Source organism: Crocodylus siamensis, chromosome 3, assembly GCF_052110815.1.
Source record: "Crocodylus siamensis isolate JL-2025a chromosome 3, ASM5211081v1, whole genome shotgun sequence".
NCBI lineage: Eukaryota > Metazoa > Chordata > Crocodylia > Crocodylidae > Crocodylus > Crocodylus siamensis.
The window spans coordinates 259348760-259370499 of record NC_143397.1 but is presented as its reverse complement, the minus strand read 5'-3'; the positions used below and the strand labels follow the sequence as shown (position 1 = coordinate 259370499).

The 21740-nt window shown below is 61.5% G+C and overlaps 3 protein-coding genes across 5 annotated transcripts in view; 1 reads left to right on the top strand and 2 right to left on the bottom strand.

Annotated features, from left to right (window-relative positions):
• Positions 1–261: 261 nt before the first annotated feature.
• On the bottom strand, positions 262–4436 carry LRRC24 (leucine rich repeat containing 24). Of its 2 annotated transcripts, XM_090040800.1 has the most exons (5): positions 4367–4436; positions 3414–3609; positions 2935–3213; positions 2001–2169; positions 262–1660 (listed from the first exon to the last, which is right to left on the bottom strand). In XM_090040800.1, exons 2-5 carry the CDS (start codon positions 3597–3599, stop codon positions 657–659), a joined length of 1638 nt encoding a protein of 545 aa, XP_089896926.1. In that variant the 5' UTR covers positions 3600–3609; positions 4367–4436; the 3' UTR covers positions 262–656. The 2 variants fall into 2 exon arrangements, with proteins under 2 accessions (XP_089896926.1, XP_089896927.1); XM_090040801.1 differs by lacking the exon at positions 3414–3609 and having other exon boundaries at positions 263–1660; positions 4367–4418.
• Positions 4437–6196: 1760 nt separating this feature from the next.
• On the bottom strand, positions 6197–14498 carry C3H8orf82 (chromosome 3 C8orf82 homolog). 2 transcript variants are annotated; one of them, XM_090040794.1, is made up of 3 exons: positions 14309–14498; positions 13067–13115; positions 6197–7023 (listed from the first exon to the last, which is right to left on the bottom strand). In XM_090040794.1, exons 1-3 carry the CDS (start codon positions 14417–14419, stop codon positions 6590–6592), a joined length of 594 nt encoding a protein of 197 aa, XP_089896920.1. In that variant the 5' UTR covers positions 14420–14498; the 3' UTR covers positions 6197–6589. The 2 variants fall into 2 exon arrangements, with proteins under 2 accessions (XP_089896920.1, XP_089896921.1); XM_090040795.1 differs by lacking the exon at positions 14309–14498 and adding an exon at positions 13875–14007.
• The window catches only part of LOC149869728 (uncharacterized), a 34212-nt gene continuing 26346 nt past the window's right edge, over positions 13875–21740 (top strand). Inside the window, exons 1-2 of the mRNA XM_090040796.1 lie at positions 13875–13988; positions 17266–17385. The gene's annotated coding sequence lies outside the window, so the exon portion shown is untranslated. The remainder of the gene's footprint in view (positions 13989–17265; positions 17386–21740) is intronic.

Sequence of the window (21740 nt, the reverse complement as noted above, 5' to 3'; positions counted from 1 at the left end):
CCGTCTGGGAAACGTGCGGCCCCTGGGGGCAGGGGGACGGGGCAGTATCAGATGCCGGTGCTGGGACTGCCCACCGCTGGCCGGGCACAGAGCCAGGGACCCGGGGCCTCTAGGCGCCCATGGGACACCGAGAGCCGGGCTCGGGGGCATGACCCCCACGAACAGGAGAGCTCAGTCCGGCGGAGGAGGCACCTCTCCTTCCCGAGATCTGTAGCAGCTTTAGCCGTGGCATGGTCCCTCGGCGAGGCCTGGGCACCGGGCCTCCCCGCCAGCCCCCGGGGGTGAACTGGCCCACAGCCACGGGCAGGACTCGGCGTCGGGGCTCCTGCCCTGCCTGGGGGTGGCTGGCAGGCAGGGAGCCGGGGCCGCAGGGATGGGGCCCCCAGCCCGGGACAGCGATGCCGCTTTATTTCTTTACTTAAAAGGAACAAAGGACGGGACCCGCTGAGCGCAGGCCGGCCTCGGGGGCACCTGCTGGGGGGAGTCACAGTGTCTCTCGCCGGCCAGGGCGGGAGTGGGTCCTGGAGGGGGGCTAGCTTTCCGGGCAGGGGGCCGGGGGCTGCCCAGCGCCCATTGCTGGTGATACCCGGGCTCGGCTGAAGTCAGGGAGGGGCAGAGCGCCAGGGACAGAGGTCAAAGGTCGGGGGCTCGGGCCCTCAGCAGTGGATCTCATAGGCGATCTGTGGCTGGAACACCAGCCCCTGATTGACGAAGAGCTCGCCGGGCTCCTGCTCGCCCTCCTCCTCAGCCCCCTCCGGCGTCTGGGTGGCCTGATCCTGCACGGGCTCCGGCAGCCCTGGGAAGGGCCCGCCCAGCGCCTCGGGGTCCTTGTAGGTGGCGAAGAGCGGCTTGCTGCGGTCGATGACGAACATCTCGTGGCCCCGCGCGTCCCGGTACTCCTCCAGCTGGGCGAAGGTGGTGGGCCCGTCCGAGTAGTCGTTGACGTAGAGGATGTTCTCCTCCTTCTTGGCCCGTTTCCGCTTGCGGTGCTTGCGGCCGATCATGGCCAGCAGCAGCAGGGCGACCAGGGCCAGCAGCGCGATGCCCACGGCGATGGCCGTCTGCGTGGCCACGCTCAGCGCCTGGAAGTCCATGCTCTCCAGGTCGTAGAGGGGCTCCTGGCTCACGTCCGTGCCCGGGGCCCCGCGCTGCTGCTGCTGCTGGTGCAGGGACAGGTTGACGGTGAGCTGGAAGAGCACGCGGGCTGTGCCGCCGGGGTTGGAGGCCTCGCACTCGTACGTGCCGGCGTGAGCCAGCGTGATGTTGCTGAGGAACAGCATCCCACTGCCCGTGTCCGAGTCCAGCGCCTGGCCCAGGCTGTGCTCGCTCAGCTCCACGCCCGGCGGCCGGGCCCGCGCCGGCCCCGCTTGTGCCCGTGCCACCTTGCGCCAGCTCACCAGCGGCTGCGGGTAGCCTGAGGCCTGGCAGGACACGTGCAGGTCGTCACCCAGCCGGGCTGTGGCCTCCGCCGGCTGCACGTGCACGGCGGGTGGGATGCAGATGAGGCTGTTGCCCGAGACGTCCAGCAGGCTCTGGTGCGCCAGGCGCGGTGGCTCTGCACACACGATCTTCTTGTCCAGCGGACTCAGCAGGCGCCGGCCCTCCTCCTTCACCCACGCGCCCAGCCAGTGCAGGGCGCAGTCGCAGCGCCACGGGTTCTCTGCCAGCGGGAAAGAGCCTCAGCCCCTTGCCACGGAGCCCCCTTCCCCATGCTGCCTTGGGGACCCCCTTATCAACATCCCTACCCTCTCCCACTGACTGCAACCCCCAACTGGGCAGGAACCTCCCCGGAGTCCTTCCAGGGTGCTGGGGGGATAGGGCAGGGCTATTCTGGCAGAGCTTCCTCAGCTGCCCCCACTCCACGGAGCCGCGGTGCCCACCGTGCCAGGGTATCGGAGGCTTTGTGGAGCCGGAGGACTCGCCGTGCCAGGGTATCGGAGGCTGTGTGCAGCCAGAGGACTCACCCCCCAGCCTGGTGGCAGGGGCTGCTCGGGAGTTACCTGTGAGGCGCAGCACCTGCAGGCTGAGCAGGGGGTGCAGGGTGGCGTGGGTGACGGTGCGCAGGTTGTTCTTGCTGAGGTCCAGCAGCGCCAGTGAAGAGAGCCCGGCCAGTGCCCGCTCCGCCAGTGTCTCGATGCTATTCTCCTGCAGGTGCAGCTCCTGCAGCCTCTGGGGGGGGGGGGACAGGCAGGTCAGCACACATGCATGCACACACGAGCACGTGACCACCTGCGTGTGTGCACGTGCAAGTGTATGCCATCAAGTGCAAGCACACAGGAGCAAATGCTGCAAAAGGCGCCAGCGCGGGCATGCAGCCATGCTCGGACAAGCCCTGACAGGTGACTGCATGTGGTGGGCAAGCACATGCAAATACATGTGAATGCACGGGGGCAAACGCTGCAACAGGCCCGTGTGCAGCCAGGCTCTGACACATGGCTGCACAGAGGTGCCCGCACGTACACCTGCCACATGAGCCACTGCATGAAGATCCCCATGCCCACAGTACGCGCCACCACCAAAAACTTAGTGCATGTTATGTGTGTGCACCTGGCACAGCTGACACTCTCCGGCCCCTGGGCACACTTGCACACCCCCACACGTGCCCTCACGAGCACCCGTTACCTCCCCTCAAACCCTACCAGCCACGTCCTTCCCTGCAAAGAGCTAGGGCACCCCCTGGCCACGTTGCTGCGCAGCCCCTAACACCTCGAGCCCTGGGACAGTCGGGCAAGGTGCAGCCGGGGGAAACTGAGGCACCAGGCAGGGAAATGACTTTCCCAGCATCACAGCCGGTCACGGGAAGAAGCCAGGCGTCCAGCCTCGCCTGCCCACCCCTTCTCTTCCCGTCCCTTCCCCGGGGCAGGAGCCCGGACCGCTAGCACCCGCCTGGAGCCGGGGAGGTGAGAACGGGGCGCCCCGTTGCCCCGCGCTGACCTGCAGGTCGCAGAAGGTGCAGTTGAGGAGGCGCGTGATCTGGTTGCCGGCCAGGTAGAGCACGCGCAGGTGGTCGAGGCCCTGGAAGACGCTGGCCTGCAGCAGGTGGATGCGGTTGGCGTTGAGGGCCAGCTCCAGCAGCCGGTGCTGGGCGCGGAAGGCGCCGGGCTCCAGGGCCGAGACGCTGTTGTTCTGCAGGTAGAGGTACTGCAGCCCCCGCAGCCCCGCCAGGTCCTGCTGCCGGATCTGGGCCACGCCGTTGTCCTGCAGGAACACCGTCTGCGGGGAGCGGGGCAAGGGGGCATCAGGGCCGGGCCTGCCCCCCCCAGCTCCTGGGGCTGAGAGTTGCACTTGTACGCAGGACCTGAGGCAGCGCATCCAAGCACAGCCACGACGCCCTGCGCCCGCCACCCCCTGCCGTGCCTCAGTTTCCCCCTGCAGGACAGCCCCTCCCGGGGGCCAGCTGGGCGTGGGCGTACCTGTGTGGCGGGGGGGATGCCGGCGGGGATCTCCCGGAGGCCGAGCGAGCCGCACTCCACGGTCATGCTGTAGCAGCGGCAGGCGGCGGGGCAGCCCCGGGTGCCCCGCACCCCCAGGGCCAGCGCCAGGGCCAGGAGGATGGGGAGGAGGGGCGGGGGGGCAGGCATGGGGGCTGCCGGCGCCATCCTACACCAGCTGCCAAGAGAGAGACGGGCACGTGTGACCGACCACCTGTGGGGTGGGGCGTGCCACCGGGCATCAGTTACAACTAGCAAGGGGGTATGTGTGTGCACGCGTGCGCGTGGGCGTACAGGTGTGTGCGCTCGCGTGTCTGCATGGGAATGTGGGCGTGTTGGGAAGAACGCCGCCCATGCAGGGGTTTGTGCCCACTGGTGTCAGGGAGGGGGCATGTACACACGTGAGCATGCGTGATGTTGGGGGGCGGGGTGTGTGCATGTGCCCGGGGAGCCCGAACACACATGTAGCAGAGCATGTGTCCAGGCATGCACGCGTGCGCACGGGCACGTGCGCCGTGTCTCCTTGTGTGCTGCCCCCGGCTCACCCCCAGGAGGTCCAGGCCCGCCCCGGGCTCGCGGCTCTGGGGGTGGGGTCGCAGGGGAGGGGGAGGATCAGAAAAGCACTTCGTGGGGAAACTGAGGCAGGGGCTTTTGGGGGCGGGGGAGTCCAGGGAGGACCTGGGTTCCAGCCCCACCCGCCCCTGCCAGCAGGCTCCGGGGCAGGACCCCAGGGCCCGGGGCGCCCGCCGCCTCTGCCACAGCCGCCCGTGGTGACCTTGGGCATGTCTCCCCGCCGGGCCGGGGCGGGCCGCGCGGGGCTCAGCACCATGGAGAGAGCCGGGAGGAGCCTCGGCCGCGCGGGGGAGCGCAGGGCACCGGGGGGGCACGTGTCACCCCGCACTTGGCCCGGGACACCCCCCGCCCCCCCGGCTCACCCTGGCGGCGGCGGCGAGCGGCATCCTCCCGCGTGGCCGTGGCGGCTGCAGCCCCTCGCGCCCGACCCCGCGTGGGCCCCGCCGCCGTGACGCGCACCCCGCCCGGCCAACCGGCTGCCGCCGAGGTGACGTCAGCGCCCCCCCAGCCTTTAACCCTTGGCGCTCCAGGGGGGCGGCCCCCAGGACCCACGCGGGGGCAGGCGCGCGCAAGCACATGTGCACACACACGCGTGCGTACGGACACATGCGCACCAGCCCCTGGGCTCTCCGTGGCCGCGTCCCACTTTGCTTTAGATTTCACAGACACCGGGGCTGGAAGGGACCTGGGGAGAGCATCGAGTCCAGCCCCCCGCCCCAAGGGCCGGACGTCAGCTGGGGTCATAGGGTCCCAGCAAGATAAGCATCCAATTTGCTCTTGAAGGTGTTCAATGTAGGTGCTTGAACCACCTCCGCTGGCAGACTGCTCCAGACCTCGGGGGCTCAGACAGTAAAGAAATTCTTCCTTATGTCCAGCCTGAAACAGTCTTGCAGGAGTTTGTGACCGTTCGACCTCGTCATCCCTTGGGGCGCTCTGGTGAACAGACGTTCCCCCAGATCCTGGTGGTCACCCCGATATACTTATAGGTGGCCATCAGATCCCCCCTGAGCCTGCGCTTTTCCATGCTAAAGAGTCCCATGGCTCTCAGCCTGTCATCGTAAGGTCTGTTTTCCTGACCTCTGATCATGCGCGTGGCTCTCCTCTGGACTCTCTCCAGCTTCTCCACATCCTTCTTGAATTGTGGGGCCCAAAACCGGAGGCCGTACTCCAGCTGCGGCCTCACCAAGGCCGAGTACAGGGACACCCTGGGATTTGCTTGAGAATATCCTGGGATTTGCTTGCTTTCCTCTGCCCCACCCCACCCAGGGGTCTCTGCAGTGCCTGCAGCCCTCCGGGTCCCGGGAGAGCCGTCACCGGGCTCTGGCCCCAGGACTGGATGTGGCCCCGCAGCTCTCCACCACCCCACCTTGTGCTGGGGCCCCCACCCCCACTGTGGGGGAGCGCGCTGGGAAAGGGGAACCGAAGGGCCTTTTGTCCTGCAAAGCCCCCGGGCACCAGGCAGGACCTGTCCCCTCCCTTGGCGCCTGTTTCCGCCACATGGCTCAGGTGCCCCCCTGCCCCAGGGCTGCGGCTCCTAGAAGATGCCATCCCTTTGCTGGCTGGCCACAGCGTGGGATGCCGTAGGTACCCCCTGGCTCCTAGCCCTGGGCAGTAGTGGGGAGGGGATGGGGGTGCTGCCAGAACAGGCATCCACGCAAATCCACCCCCCTTATGCTGCTTGTTATCAGGTGCCGATGGAGAGATGCCGCCCAGGCAGGCAGCAATCCTGGGGGCATCTGGGCGCTTGAGCTTCCCTTCAGCCCACTGCAGTGGCCTTGTTCCCCTTCAGGAGCCAGGGTGGCATGTGCCAGTCAGGATGGAGCAGGGCCCACCCAGGGAGCCTGCCCCGCCACCAGCATGGAGCAAGGGGAACACGGCTGGGTGGCGTTGCACCTCCCCGGCTGAACATCATGTGCCAGCAGGGGCAACTGAGGGGCAGCAGGGCAGGATGGGGCAGCAAGGGTGAGCGCCCAGATGGAGCCATCAGGGTGCACCCTGGCCCCTACGAACAGGCTGAGGGGCTGCAGGCTGTTCGTGCCCAGCTGGGGAAACAGCTTGGCAGCAGGTGAGACCAGCCCTGCTGGGCCTGGGCTGAGCAGCTGCAACAGCCCCGCACCACGAGCCTGGAGAGGCAGGTTCCTGGGTGCAAGCTGGGTTATCCGGCGCAGCTACAATACGGCAGAGCTCAGCAATCTGTGTGGAAGGCACTTTAAGCCCCTGGGCTAATCCCAGTCCAGCGCAGGCAGAGATAATCGCCCCGATACAGACAGGAGCGTGGCCCTGCCACAGCCTGGCTCACACGCATGCCGTCCCCCCACCAGGAGGGCCCAACAGTGGACTGCTCTCCCCCAGGGCCTGGGACACAAGCACAGCACCCAGCAGCGAGTGCATGGGCCTGGGGGAGAGCGGTGTGCTGGGACTCCCCACTCTCCTGCCACAGGCAGTCCAGAGACCAGCCTGGAGCACACATCGCACCTGCGCCCGTTTCCTGGGAGGTGGATGGAGCCGGCAGTCCCTGCTCCAGGCCCAGGGCATGGCAGGCTGCCCCTTTCCAGCCAACACAGTCTCTGGGTTCGTGCCGGGCATCAGGCACGGAGGATGGGCAGCAGCTCGTTGGTGAGGGGGTGGCGCTCACCCTGCCAGCAGAAGTGGGTGGGGGGCTGCCCAGGGCCCTCACCGTACTCAAAGCAGGAACTCAGCTCGAATGCCAGCCCCGACTTCACCAGCCCCACGCCACCGGCCTTGGGGGGTGCTGGGTGGTAGAGGCGGCCATTCTCAGGGAGCATGGCCAGCTTGGTTGGCTCGAAGGCAACAGCCAGGCGGGACCCAGTGCCGCAGTAGGAGAGCAGCTGGCGCCCACCCGCATCCCGCAGGAGCTGAGTGAAGACGATGGGGCGGTCATCGCAGCGCACGTAGTTGCGCTCCCGGCCGCAGGGCGACAGGTAGGGGAAGGTGTCCTGGTACCGCCCGCTCCGGTTCATCTCCAGCTGCTTGAAGAAGAAGGCCAGGAACTTCTGGTCTGCAAGAGGAAGGAAGAGAGAGACTGGGGCTCAGTGCCAGGGAAGCAGCAGCCCCCGAGCAGGGAGCACTGTCCTGGCCTAGCAGCCCCTTCCTTTCCTGGGCATTCAGGCTCGACCGGGAGCCCAGTGAGTGAGGACGAAGCCCCATCTCATTACCAACCCGAGTCTCATGGTCTCCCCGGCGCCTGCTGGACCCTTCATGACCTCTGGCCTCGCGCCAGCCCTGCAGACAGGACCTCCAAGACAGGCCCTGCAGACAGGGGATGAGTGGGGGTGCGGTGTCTGAACCCCTGGGCACTGCAGTGCCCCTGGCTCTGCACGGTCCTGCTGGCAACGGGTCTCATAAATCAGCACCAGCTCCCAGCTGCAGCCGACTGCTCTGGGCCTCGGGCCCCCCATCATCTGCCTTCTCTTTGCCCCATGACGCGATTCCGGCTGAACATCTCCCTGCCAGCAGGCCTCCGGCAGAGCTGCCTCTGCCACCAAGCAGGACACATCCTGGCTCGCTCCAGGCCACGGGTCCTTGGGGAGAGGGGCAGCGCTGCGGAAAAACCGGACATGATGCCTGGCTACTGGGGGCTGGGCAAGAACTTGCCCCCACAAGGAGCCCTTGGGTTGGCACAGAGACCCATGTGAGGCCGGTGGCTCTCCTCCAGCACAGGACCCTGGCCCTTCGCAAGCACAACAGCAGATTGTGGGCAGGGAAGGCTTCCCCACTCTGCTGTGCCAGGCTGCTTGGGCACAAAGGCACGTACCAGCTCCCTGCTCTTCCAAGGGCACCTACTCCTTGATGCCCACACCAGTTATTTTTGCATTAAAAGCCCACCCGCGCTGGAGCTGCAGCTTCTGCTGGCAGGGAGAGTTTTGGCCTAGGGCAATGAAGCATGCGCAAAGCACTTTCCAAATGATTATATAAAGCAGCGATGCTGGGTCTGCCTGCTGGAGCCAACCCGTGCCAGGGGGTGCAGGGCAAACCTGCCTCTCGCCTTGACAAGAAAGCAGCTGGCGGCAGCAAACAACTACCAGCTCGTTAGTTTATCCCTCCCACCTGGGCTCCCTTCTTCATTAGCTAATGGGGGATTTTGACCCTCCTTTCTTCTCTCCTTCATCAAGCTGCTTAGTGGCTCTGAGCAGTGGGAACGTGAGTGGGTGCGTTGTGGCCCAGCAGTCACACAGGCCACAGTGGAGGGAGGTGCCTGGTCACCTGCCCGCAGCTGCCTGTCAGCCGGCAAGGAGAGTGCTAAGCAGACAGGAGGCTTGGTGTCATTAGTGGACATGGAGAGGGCGAATACAAGTTATTAATAGCAAGAGCTGAAGCCACATAATCATGAGCATGAAATTAATATGCAAGAGGTGCTGCAGCTGCTGGGCCAGGGAGCTGGCAGCTAGGAACTGCAAATAGGTTTTAAAGGGGCCTGGCCCAGGCTGGAGGGAGATGGCCTGGAGAGGCTGCCCATTACATCCACGGGCCCAGAGCACTTGCTCAGTTGTGCCCTGGCCAGGTGTCCAAACAGGTCACAGCCTTGCACAGGTGGGAGGGGGGCACTTAGGGGCCACTGACTGTGGGTGCCAAGCAGGCAGCGCTGCTATCCCCCTCCGGCTCCTCCTGGCCTTAGAGAGAGCTGGTGCAAGCACCGCTCCCAACACTGACTGAGGGGCTGTCTTAAGAGCCCTGGGTGCATTTACGTGAGCTCTTCACAGTGTTACCATACAGGGAAGGTGGGGGGAAGACATTAAACAAGCCCTGCCTGGGCCCCAGCACCCCTCTGGCAGGCTCCCGGTGCATGGGAAAGCTCCAGGCTCCGCAGCCCCAGCCCACAAGCTGTTCTCATGGGAAGGTAGAGCTCAACTGGGCCTGCGTCCAACCTGGACAGCTCGCCAGGCTCTTGGCCCCATTCAGCACATCCACCACCCTGCAGAAAGGTCGGGGGGCTGCTTCCACCTGATGGTGCCCTGTAATTCCTCCAAAGGTTCGGGGCTCCTCTTAATGGCAGCATGAAGCTGCATGGGCTAACAGTCAGGCTGCTGCACGGAGACCTGGAGTCGAGTCCCAGCTCTGCCACTGCCGCATTTGAAGACCTCAGCCAAATCCTTTCCCCTGTTCCCCCTGCCTTGCCCTCAGGGATAAGCCACTATTTCCTGCTGTAAACACTCACATCCCTCAGCTGACATGGAGCTTTTCAGCAATATGGGAACGCAAGCAAGCACCAGAGATGAGCACGGGATCTCCAGGATCTCAGAGCAGGCGGCAAAGGCCAGTGCTGGCAGGTGATGAACAGGCACTGGCAGATCTGGGTCACGAGTCAGGCTAACGAGAGCCTCCAAGCTCCCATTCATAACCTGCTCCATACAGAGACACCACCCTCCTCAGCCATACAGATGCTTCGTGCTTACCTGGGGCCTTGCAAACACCACGACAAGGGGTGGGGGAAGGGTGTCTACTCTCTGGGGGCTAACGGATCAATCAGACACAGAGTCTGGACTGTGGGTCCTTGTGGCTCCCAACCCTGTGCTGCCATTCCCTCGGGGAGCTCAGCTCACCCCTGCCCAGCCCCCATGACACCAGGCAGCACATTGGCCACTGCTCTCTGAGTGGCTTTATTTGAAGACCCTGCTAGGAAATCTCCAGCTGGTGCAAGCACTGTCTACCACAGGTGTCTTGCAGCAGCCTGGCAGGTGCGGACAGCCTGCAGCCACCCCAGTGAGGCACTGCCTGGGAACCCCAACCACGCTCCCTACATACAAACTGCCATGGACTGAGTCAGAGCCTAGGTCCACCTCACTAGTCTCCTGTGGCACAGAGTGGAGGCTGGGAGAATGACTGGGTCTGACCAGGGCATGTCCCCGTTCCTCTCTCTCTTGCAGCCTCCGGCTCTGAAGGTCTGATGCAGAGGCCGTGCCCCTCACCCCTGGACTCAACAGTGATTGATGCCCCCTCCTCCAAGCACATGTCCCATCTCTCTTTTGAATGTGGTTGAACTCTCAGCTTCTACCACCTCTGGTGGCCACAAGTCCCAACCCTTAATGCCACACCGGGTGAAAAAGAACTTCCTGGTGTTTGTTTTAAACTGACAGCCAGCTTGTTTCGTGTTGCGACCCCTTGTTCTTGTCTAGTGAGAGAGAGTCAATAATCACAGAAAATGAGCGTGTGAAGAGACCTCAGGAGGTCACATCTAGTCCAAACCCCTGCTCAGAGCAGGACCAGCCCCAACTACATCATCCCAGCCAAGGCTTTATCTACCTGGGTCTTAAACACCTCCAAGGAGGGAGAGTCCCCAGTCCCTTTGGGTAGCTTTACTACCCTCCTCATGAGAGAGTTTTTCCTAATATCCAACCTCCACTTCCCTTGCTGCAGCTTGAGCCCATTGCTCCTTCCTGTCATCTGCCCCCACTGAGAACAGCCCAGCTCCATCCTCTGTGCAGCCCCCCTGCAGGGAGGTGACGGCTGCTATTCAATCCCCCTCCATCTTCTCTTCTCCAGACTAAAGCAGCCCAGTTCCCTCAGCCTCCCCTCATAATAAATCCGTAGTGACGTTCTCTTTCCTACTGAGCGTGTTGTAAACCCTTCTTCTGTCCCTCTCAAGCATCTCTTTTCTAAACTGGCCTGGCCTTATTAGTCTTCTCGTGGGGAAGGCCCCCCATGCTGCTCATCAACCTTGTTGCCCTTCTCTGGACCTTCTCTCTCCTTTTGAAGGTGTGGGGACCAGAGTTGGGCACAACATTCACGGTGTGGACGCCCTGCGGGTTTATAAAGAGGCACTGGATACTTTCTGCTTTGTTCACAATTCATTTCTTTGCCATCCCTGACCTTCTATTTGTTTTGACAGCTGCTGATCTGTTGTTTTTAGCCAATGACTTGCAGATTTCTTCCCTGGGTGCTAACAGCTAATGTACAGCCCACCAGCTTGTAGGAAGACCTGGGGCTATTTTTGTCCACGTGCATCACTTTACACTCATCCACACTGAATTTTATCCGCTGTCTCCCTCAATGGCAAGGCCACTAGCACTCACCACTGCCCCTTGCAGGCGAAAGATGGTGCTGCTCAGGGACTGGGCACTTCAGACACAATTGGCTCCCCTCCCCTTCCTACCAGACCCTGGCCCTCTGGAGGGGTCAGGGGTCTGCCAAGGGCTTAGCCACTGCCACAAATGCCTGGCAGTCTGCTGCAGAGCAACAGCAAAGAGTGCTGGGTCCCAGTAGGAACAAGGCCTCTTATGGGGGGACACACCTCATGTCAGCAGCTCAAGCCCAACCTAGCCTGTGCCCCCACCAGTGTGAAGGGGCTAAGTGAGGGCTGGCCAGAGCATGGCTCAGAGCCTCCCGATCCTAGCATGTTATGCTCCCTGAATGAAGCCTGAGCCTAGCTGGCAGCCAGAGTGATCACACACAGTGCTAGCAGGGTCTTGTGTAGTAGCGAGAAGCTCATGGGACTTAACATCTAAGGCCTGTCTCTGGGTTTCTAGAAAACCTCGCTGAGCTCTGGGCTCCACTTAAGAGTTTAGCTGAAATTTGCTGCAGGCTCTGCTCGCCGAGTGCGATTATCGGGGGCGGGACAGATTAGTGGCAGCTGCTTCAAGGGAATGGGCTCCCCCAGGCCTGCTGTGCAGTGGGATACCTGACTCCCCCACACCAAGCAACGACATGGGGGAGGTCGTGCCTCAGCACCAAGCCATAGGAAAGCTCTCCCTCCCCATGAGCTCCAAGCTGGTAAAGGGTTCCTGGCTTTGTCAGCGGCTGCTCCCATAACGCACCAGCTCAGCTGTCCGCAGTGATCCACCAGCCCTAATCCGAAACCCCTGATTAAGGATTACTGCAGCAGATGTGGCTCTTTAAAGCCAACCTACAAAGAGGGGATGAGTGCAGATCCGGAGGAAGATAAAACACTGACAAGAGGCTAAGTGAGGATTGCAGGCATCAGCTCCCAGCTTAGCCACACCAACCTGGACTTCTCCAAGTGGCTCTCACTCAGAGGCCCCCGGCTGGGGGTGTGTATAAGAGCCCAGCTCTTTCTGACCCTACAAAGAGACACACTTAGGAATGACCCAGCTCAGATGACGGCAGAAAGTGCTGACAAGTCAGAGTGAGAGCCCTGCAGACAGATTCCCGCCGAAAACCCTCCCCGGGGCAGCGGGGGCCTTGCACTTTGCAGCTGGTGGGGGAGCTGTCTCACCGTAGCTCAGAGCTGTCACTCATCAAGCTTCTGCTGCACGGACAGAACAGGGTTGCCCCCTTGCCAAGGGCAGGTAGCAGGGCACAGGCTTCACTGTAGTCTCCTGGCAGATGCTTGCACTGTGCATCAATGGCAGGACTGGCCACCTCCGCAGGCTGCAGCCACTGGGGAGCAACAGCACTGCTCCCTCAAGCAGGTGTGACCTGCTCTAGCCAGCAGTGGGCAGCAGGGGCCATGGACATTGCAAGAGAGCTGATGCCAGGGCACATGATCACAGGGGTCAGGGAGCCCCTGCCTCTCTTATTCGCAGGTGGGCTTTGGGGATGCGCAGGCTGCCCTTACAGCCACTCAGGGAGCACAGTCAAACACAAGGCACCCAGGGTTTAGTGTGCTCGTCTCCAGGACCCTCTCAGCCACAGGAGGAGCCCCCTGCCCAGCGCTGGGTAACAGTGTGCTGGGCCCACCTGGTTAAGAGCATCAGGACAGGCCCTCTACCCTCACCCAGCTCACTCTCTCCCACCCCACTCAGGACCCCATCCATGGCACAGCACCATCCCAGGGCTGGTGTGTCCCACACTGGATCCATCTGCAGCACTGCACCTGAGCCCTTCTCAGGGAAACAGGGCCCCCCCTGCAGACCAGCACCCCCCAGGATGAATGGGGCTCAGAAGAGACACCCATGACGGTTCACTGTCCTGCGGCACCCCAGAAGGTCCTGTCCAAGCAGTGGCCTGACCCAGCACCTGCCCTGTGGCAGATGGTGGCAGCAGGGAGGCGGTGTTAAGCCTTCCTATAGGAAAAGGGACCCTGGCCATGGCAGAACCAGGAGGCAGCTTGAAGGGTCCGGATGGCAGCGAAGGAAGAACCTTACCTTTAAAGCAGGTGATGAAGTTCTTCACTTTGGCATCATCCAGGAAAAGCTGCAAGGCAAGAGAGGGATGGTAAAGATCAATAGGTCCCACTTTCCCGTCAGCCTGGGGAGCCGGCAGGAGACCCAAAGGAGCCAAGTGTCTCCACTGAGAAGCCTGCAGCTGTGCTGTGCCCAAAGCCCAACCTGCTGGGATGATGGATGCACGATAGAGAGGAGGGAGCTGGCTCGGACTTGTGTCTGGCCCCTGCCCCGCCACCAGCATGCCCAGAACTGGGTGCAGGATCAACTGGGGAGCAACAGCCCCGCAACTCTGCTGCCTCTGACCATGATCCAGTGCCTGCCCTCACACAGACAGATGTCACGGTCCCTTATATACCCGCGGGGCTGCTGCAGATCGTTTCCAACCAGGGGCCCCAGGGAATGGGCAGTGCTTACCAGAACGAGGCCTAATTCCCAGCAATACCAAGCACCCGCTCAGCTCCCTGCAGCTGGGAGAGGCCACGCTTTGGTGGCAAAAGCCGCACAGCCTGCAACACCCAGGGCGGTCAGTGCTGCGGACCAAGCGCAGACGCTAGCTGCGCCTCCAAATCTCTCCTGAGATTCGTGAATTCAAGAAGAGCAGAACTATCAGGGAAGGCCAATGGGTTTGGGCGACACAAACAGCTTGAAGGGCAGGAATGGGCTACGGGGACGTCTGGATCCCCCACTCCCGCAGCGCCTGGAGCAGAGCAGGGCGGAAGGGGAGGGCGTGCAGTGAGTTTGGGGGGGCGGGGGCATAACCACAAAACCCGCCAGCGTCTGCTCCTGCCTGGCACTGAGCCTGCTGACAAGCCACGATCTCCATGAATCCGATCAAAGCCACCGCAAGGTTTGTCGCGGACGGCGGGACGACGACACTCGGGAACACAACGCCACGAGAAAGGTCAGTCTGGTGGGGGCCGTTTGCGTCTCCGTGGTTCTAGGAAAACCCCCAAACCCAGACCCGGAACGGGGCAAACCACCTCCGAACAGCAACAGCCGCGGCAGGCGCCACGGGGGGCTGCAAGGCCCAGACGGGGCCCTCTGTCCTCAGCACACTCCTGCCCGCAATATCCAGTCTCTCGACTTCCTTCCGCTTCACCACAACGATGTTGTTTTGTTTGTGTAACGGCGAGACCTGCCTGGGAGCGACTCCCCCCCCCTTGCCGGCCCCCAACACCCCTGCCCCAAGTGCGCTGGCCGGGCCGAGGCTGCGGGGCGGACCTGGCCTTGGTGGTCCACGTAGTAGAAGTACTCGCGGGCGCGGGGCCCGGGGCGCTGCCCCTGCGTGTAGGCGGCGGGGCCGGGCCGCAGCAGCGCGCGCAGCACCCGCATGGCGCCCGGGGGGGCGGTTGCCAGGCAGCGCGGTCCGGCCCCGCCCTGTTCCCCCCGGCCGCGCCAGCGCTCCGCGCATTTCCGTTCCGCCCCCGCCGGGCCCGGCTGGACCCGAGGGCGGCGACGATGGGTTCCGCCCGCGGCCCCGCGCCAGGGGCCCGGGCACTTCCGTTCCGCCCCCCGCAGCCGGGCTGCGTCCGTCGGTGCGGGGCTCCCCTCCGGCCGCGGAGCCCAGGGCCTGTGTTCCCCCCACCACGAGGCCTGCCGGGTCCTTGCCCTGTGTGCTCCAGTTGCCCCCATATCCCCCCCAGTGTGATCCAGTTCATAGATTTCATAGACATCAGGGCTGGAAGGGACCCCGGAGGATCTTCGCCTCCAGCCCCCTGCCCCAGGGGCAGGAAGCCAGCTGGGGTCATAGGATTGCTGGCGTCACTGGGCATAACCCTAGGTAACTCGGAGGGATGGAAGACCACGAGTGTCGATGAAGCCCCTCTGCTCTAGGCCCAGGCGAGCCAGGCCCCCGCCCCCTTCCCCAACCTTTGTAACCCTTTCTTTGGCTTTTGCAATCTCCTGTAATACTGGACAACAGGATGAGTAGCAGGCTGAAACTGTTATCTGTGGAATGCAAGGGCACCGCTCGGAGAGAGGAGGGAGGAGGGAAAGGGCGAGGGGGGGGCAGCTAGTGGAAAACTACTGCAGAAAATGACCAGGGTATAAATATACACTGTTGCAGGGGTAGGGGCACGGGATTTGAGACCATACAGTCTCCCTGCGCCTTTTACTTGAGCTCAAATAAACTCTGTCTACTTCTCCCCCCAGTGTGTTTATTGGCGCGACGCACACCGGGCAGCGAACCCAATTGTTGCCTCCCTCGGGCACCTTGTGCCGGCAACAGGATCCCAGCAAGATAAGCATCCCATTTGCTCTTGAAGGTGTTCAGTGTAGGTGCTTGAACCACCTCCGCTGGCAGACTGGTCCAGACCTTGGGGGCTCGGACAGGAAAGAAATTCTTCCTTATGTCCAGCCTGAAACGGGCTTGCAGGAGTTTGTGACCGTTCGACCTCATCATCCCTTGGGGCGCTCTGGTGAACAGACGTTCCCCCAGATCCTGGTGGTCACCCCTGAGAAACTTATAGGTGGCCATCAGGTCACCCCTGAGCCTGCGCTTTTCCAGGCTAAAGAGTCCCGTGGCTCTCAGCCTGTCAGCGTAAGATCTGTTTTCCTGACCTCTGATCATGCGCGTGGCTCTTTGGACTCTCTCAGGTTTCTCCACACAGCCCCCCAGTCCGCCCTGTGTGCTCCAGTTGCCCCCTATAATCCCCCCAGTGTGCTCCAGTTGCCCCCCATAGCCCCCCTGTCTGCCCTGTGTGCTCCAGTTGCCCCCCATATCTCCCTTGTGTGTTCCAGTTGCCCCCCATAACCCTCCAGTGTGATCCAGTTGCCCCCCATAGCCCCACCAGTCCACCCTGTGTGGTCCAGTGCCCCCCATAACCCCCCAACCTGCTCTGTGTTGTCCAGTTGCCCCCATAGCCCCCCCACTCCGCCCTGTGTGGCCCAGCTGCCCCCCATAACCCCCCAGTCTGCCTTGTGTGGCCCAGTTGCCCCCCGTAACCCCCCCAACCTGCCCTGTGTGGTCCAGTTGCTCCCCATAGCCCCCCAGTCTGCTTTGTGTGGTTCAGTTGCACCCTGTAAGCCCCCAGTCTGCCCTGTTTGTTCCAGTTGCCCCCCATAACCCCCAACCTGCCCTGTGTAGCCCAGTTGCCCCCCCATAGTCCCCAGTCTGCCCTGTGTGGCCCAGTTGCCACCCCCATAGCCCCTCAGTCCGCCCTATGTAGCCCAGTTACCCCCCCATAACCCCCAACCTGCCCTGTGTTGTCCAGCTGTCTCCCCCCCACCCCCATCCTGCCTTATGTGGCCCAGCTGTCTCCCGTACACGTGGCCTGTGTGGCTGAGCTGCCCCTCATCAACCCCCCAGCCTGCCCTGCGTGGTGCATCTGTTTCCCATACCCCCGGGGCCTGCCCTATATGGTCCAGCTATCACCCATATACCTCACTGCAGCTTGCCCTGTGTGGCCCAGCTGCTCCCAGTGCACCCGCTCTGCCTGTCTAGTGCCCCACATGCTTCCCAGAGAGGCCCAGCCTATCCTATCTGGCCCAGTTGCCTCCCCACACCACCCCTCCAGCCCTCCCAGTGTCATATACGGCCCACTCCAGCCCACCTCCCTGTCCCATATACCCCCCTCTCTGGCCTGCCCAGGTCCTATTTGGCCCCACTTTTCCCCCTTACGTTCACCCCTACTGGGACCTGCCCCATATGCATCCAGCTCTGGCCTTCCCAGTCCCCTGGAGCCCACCCTAGTCTCCCCCACTCAGGACTCCCTGTCGTTTTTCTGCCCCCCTCCCCACTGCCCCCTGCTCCAGCTAGTGGGGTCTCACACAGGCCAGGGAGACTGGCACAGACTGGGAAGTGACCACTGCCCCAGCCAGCATCCAGACACACGAAAGCAAGGGCAGAAGGCAGGGCACCCCTGCAACTCGGGGAGAGCTCCTTGCTTGCAGGAGGCTGGATGTCCCTGCCACCCCTCTGGTCAGTAGATGGCACTCCAGCTCCACGACATGCAGCTGGATAACAGCCAAGGGGAGGCGAATGGCCTTGACCCCAGCCCTGGGCCACAGAAGGGGCCGTCAGGGACCCCAGATCCTGGGAGAGCAGAGGATTAGAGGATTACACCTTTGCAAGCTCAGGTGCAACACGTCTCTTTTCTAGCCTGACCCTTTTGGACAGGGCAAGACATAAATCTAATAAATGGTTAAAATAGGCTGAGCTGCCATCATTTCTCTCCCAGGGACAGCTCCAGGTGGAGACACAGGAAGGGTGCACAACCCCGCAGGGCAGGAGACAGACGTGGGAGGTGGGCTTGCAGCTTCCAAACCAGCAGGCTGGGCGCTGCCACTCAGGAAGCAAGGTGAGAATCTGGGTGCAGACACACGTGATGCGGTTTAAATACAGATGGGACTTGAAACGTTCGGGCGTGCAGGCCCGTCAAACTGCTCCGCAGGTGCCTGGGGTGGTTCACAGGTGGTCCAGGCGGGGTCTGGGGGCACAGGTGGTGTAATCGTTGATCCTCCCAGTCTCGGGCTATGGGCTGAGGAGGGAGAGGAGGATCCACGCAGTGAACCAAAGACTGCGGAGCTGGTGTCATCGGGAAGGCTTTGGCCTCCATGACCACAGCCCGCTCTTTGGCGAGAGAGGCAGTGAGCTGCTGGGAAGAGATGGCCTCCACCTCTCCCCCCTGGGGAGGAGGCTCTTCTCAGCCAGGCCGGCTGACCTGCTCCACCGGGCTTTAAACTAAGCCCGCTGGGGGATGGGGGGACTGCTGCCACTGCTGGCCCACGGAGCAACCCTGGCAAAGCACTTAAGGGAGCCCACCCCTGCCCCAGCCCTGGCACAATCTGGGACACTCGCCTGCCTGTACACAAATGCCAGGAGCTTGGGGAACAAGCAGAAGGAGCTCGTCCTCCTGCTCAATGCAAATAATTATGATGTCATTGGGATAACGGAGACCTGGTGGGACTCCACCCATGACTGGACCACGGGTATAGAGGGCTATACCCTCTATAGGAGGATCGTGTAGATAAAAGGGGCGGGGATGTAGCTTTCTATGTTAAGGAAAGCTACACGTCCCTGCAAGCTGATATTGGTGATCAGGGTGGACGACTGGAGACCCTTTGGGTTAAAATCCATGGGGAACACGGCACAGGGGACACAACGGTGGGAGTCTACTACAGACCTCCCACCCAAAGTCCCGAGCTTGACCAGGAGTTTGCTCGGGAGCTGGCCGAGGCCGCATGCTCCAGGACCTTGGTTGTCATGGGCGACTTCAGTTACCCGGACATCTCGTGGGAAGATCACTCAGCTAAATCCGAGCGGTCGCAAAGCTTTCTCTCGTGCGTGGATGACCTCTACCTGACTCAAGGGGTCTGTGGGCCAACGAGAGGCAAAGCTCTGCTCGACCTGGTACTGGCTACGGGGGACGACCTAATCGGCGACCTAGTGATCGATGGGAAGCTGGGTGACAGCGACCACGAGCTGATCACCTTCACCATCCGCCGGAAAGCTGGCAAGTCAGTCAGCAACACAGAAGTCCTTGACTTCAGAAAAGCCAACTTTGACAAGCTCAAAAGGCTAGTTGGTCAGGCCCTCAGGGACCGTGACCCCAGAGAGATGGGAGTTCAAGAAGAGTGGTTGCTTCTCAAGGAAGCGATCCTCAGTGCACAAGCTAAATCTATTCCAACACGGAGGAAAGGCAGCAAGAAGGCACAGCAGCCCCCCTGGCTCTCCAGGGACCTAGCAGACCTCCTGTGGCTAAAAAGGAAAGCCTACAAAGGAAGGAGGACGGGATTCACCTCCAAGGAGGATTACTCCGTGCAGGGACCAAACCAGGAAAGCCAAGGCTGCAACTGAACTCCAACTAGCTTCAGGCATCAAGGACAACAAAAAGTCCTTTTTCAGATCTGTGGGGAGCCGGAGGAAAAGCAAGGGCAATGTTGGACCCCTGCTAAACCAGATGGGGCAACTGACAACTGACGCCCAGGAAAAAGCCAACCTGTTAAATAGGTACTTTGCGTCAGTCTTTCATCAGTCACACGGGACGCCCATGCCTGCTATGGGACAGGGAAATCTGGGTGATGGGGATCCCCTACCCTCCATCAATGCTGACCTCGTGAAGGGACATCTTGAGAAGCTGGATACCTTCAAGTCAGCCGGCCCTGACAACCTGCACCCCAGGGCACTCAAGGAGCTGGTGAGCGTCATAGCCCAGCCCCTGGCACGGGTCTTCGAGAGCTCCTGGCGCTCTGGTGCAGTGCCCGAAGACTGGAAGAAGGCCAATGTGGTGCCGATCTTCAAGAAAGGGAGGAGAGTAGATCCGGCTAACTACAGGCCCATCAGCCTGACTTCTATCCTGGGGAAGATCTTAGAAAAGTTTATTAAAGAGGCCATCCTTGAGGGACTGGCCCAGGCTAACATCCTGAGGGACAGCCAGCACGGGTTTGTTGCGGGTAGGTCTTGTTTGACCAATCTCATTTCCTTCTATGACCAGGTGACCTATCACCTGGATGAGGGAGAAGAGATTGATGTCATATATCTTGACTTCAAAAAAGCTTTTGATCTGGTATCCCACGATCACCTCTTGGCCAAACTGGCCGATTGTGGCCTTGGGGCCACCACGATCCGCTGGCTGGGAAATTGGCTCCGTGGTCAGACCCAGAGGGTTGTGATTGATGGCAGTCACTCATCGTGGTGCCCTGTGACCCATGGGGATCTCCCAAGGCTCTGTCCTGGGACCCATATTGTTTAACATCTTCATTAATGATGTGGACATTGGAGTCAAGAGTGGACTGGCCAAGTTCACCGATGACACCAAACTTTGGGGCAAAGCATCCACGCCAGAAGATAGGCGGGTGATCCAGGCTGACCTGGACAAGCTCAGCAAATGGGCAGACGAGAACCTCATGGTGTTTAACATCGATAAATGCAAGGGTCTCCACCTTGGGAGGAAAAACCTGCAGCACCCTTATAGGCTCGGCAGTGCTACGTTGGTTAGCACTACAGAAGAAAGAGACTTGGGGGTCATCATTGACCACAAGATGAACATGGGCCTGCAATGCGATGCTGCGGCTAGTAAAGCGACCAAAATGCTGGCGTGCATCCATAGATGCTTCTCGAGCAAATCCTCTTGTCATTCTCCACATCATTCTCCCCTTGTACTTGGCCTTGGTGAGGCCGCAGCTGGAGTACTGCGTCCAGTTTTGGGCTCCACAATTCAAGAAGGATGTGGAGAAGCTTGAGAGAGTCCAGAGGAGAGCCACGCGCATGATCAGAGGTCAGGAAAACAGACCTTATGACGACAGGCTGAGAGCCATGGGACTCTTTAGCCTGGAAAAGCGCAGGCTCAGGGGGGATCTGGTGGCCACCTACAAGTTTCTCAGGGGTGACCACCAGGATCTGGGGGAACGTCTGTTCACCAGAGTGCCCCAAGGGATGACGAGGTCAAACGGTCACAAACTCCTGCGAGACCGTTTCAGGCTGGACATAAGGAAGAATTTCTTTACTATCTGAGCCCCCAAGGTCTGGAGCAGTCTGCCAGCGGAGGTGGTTCAAGCACCTACATTGAACACCTTCAAGAGTAAATTGGATGCTTATCTTGCTGGGACCCTATGACCCCAGCTGACTTCCTGCCCTTTGGGCAGGGGGCTGGACTCGATGATCTCCCGAGGTCCCTTCCAGCCCTGATGTCTATGAAATCTATGAAAGCAGATCTCAGGTTCCACATTGGATGTGGACACCAAGCAACACAGGTCTGATTGGTCCTCCAGGCAGCCCACCCTGCACTGCATCCACACACTGCATGGCATCCCACACTGCATTGCTTCTCATCCCCTACCAAACACTGCTGCAACTGGCTGCTCTAGGATGCAGCCAGAACTCTACTGCCCCTGCCACCCCCTCCACCTTTGTTCACATTTTAAAAAAATCAATAAGCCCCTTTGCCCTGATCAATACAAGCAATATCTTTTCTAGTGATCAGCTGTGTCTGTACTCCCTAGTCAACCACAGCCCCCCACCCCCATGCCCCCAGCCCCTGGACCCAAAAAGCCCTTCTTCCCCGTGCCGCATCCAGGCAAATGCAGCACAGACATCAGTCAAGTGCAGGCCATTGAAGTTTATTGAACTTGTGCTTAGGAGAGAAGGGACAGCAGAAAGGGAGCAGGACCCCCCCAGCCGCAGGTCACCTGCCCCAGGGACCCCCAAAGCATGGGGGCACGCTTCCCCCTCCAACTCACTGCCAGGCTCCCTTGCCTGCGGTGAACATCACAGTTGTTCGGTGCCTGAAATGGGGCTCTTCTCCAAGGAGCGCCAGGCGCTGTACGTGGGGGCACCTCTGTGGGTGGTTCCCCGTCACGGACATGGGAGAGTGGTTTGACTGTGGGTGACTGCAGCTTTCAAGGGCCAAGTGCCCTGTAGTCCAGTGTATCCCCGTTGGCTTTCATCCTGGACCCCCACACTGTGCCAAGCCAGGCTGCAGGGCACAGGTGCCCAGAATGGACCGGTCCCAATCCAGGAAAGGGGATGGGAGGGTGCAGCAGGGCTGGGCAGGAGGGAGAAGCACAACTCCTATGCAGGCCCTGCTGCGCTGCCCTGCCAAAGAGGGGCCAGGAGGCTTGGCCCAGCAGAGTCATGCTAGAAACCCTCCATCTACTTGTGGGCACTGGGCAGGGTCCTGGCTCCATGCAGCAGGCAGTGCCCCCCTCCCCTCAT

Coding starts and splice junctions, on each gene's coding strand:
- LRRC24 (XM_090040800.1), bottom strand. CDS start 3,599: ATGGCGCCGGCAGCCCCCATGCCTGCCCCCCCGCCCCTCCTCCCCATC. Junction 2,170..2,934: donor GCACCTTCTGCGACCTGCAG/GTCAGCGCGGGG, acceptor CCCCCCCCCCAG/AGGCTGCAGGAGCTGCACCT. Junction 1,661..2,000: donor GCAGGTGCTGCGCCTCACAG/GTAACTCCCGAG, acceptor TCCCGCTGGCAG/AGAACCCGTGGCGCTGCGAC.
- C3H8orf82 (XM_090040794.1), bottom strand. CDS start 14,419: ATGCGGGTGCTGCGCGCGCTGCTGCGGCCCGGCCCCGCCGCCTACACG. Junction 13,116..14,308: donor ACGTGGACCACCAAGGCCAG/GTCCGCCCCGCA, acceptor CTTGCCTTGCAG/CTTTTCCTGGATGATGCCAA. Junction 7,024..13,066: donor CTTCATCACCTGCTTTAAAG/GTAAGGTTCTTC, acceptor TTCCTCTTGCAG/ACCAGAAGTTCCTGGCCTTC.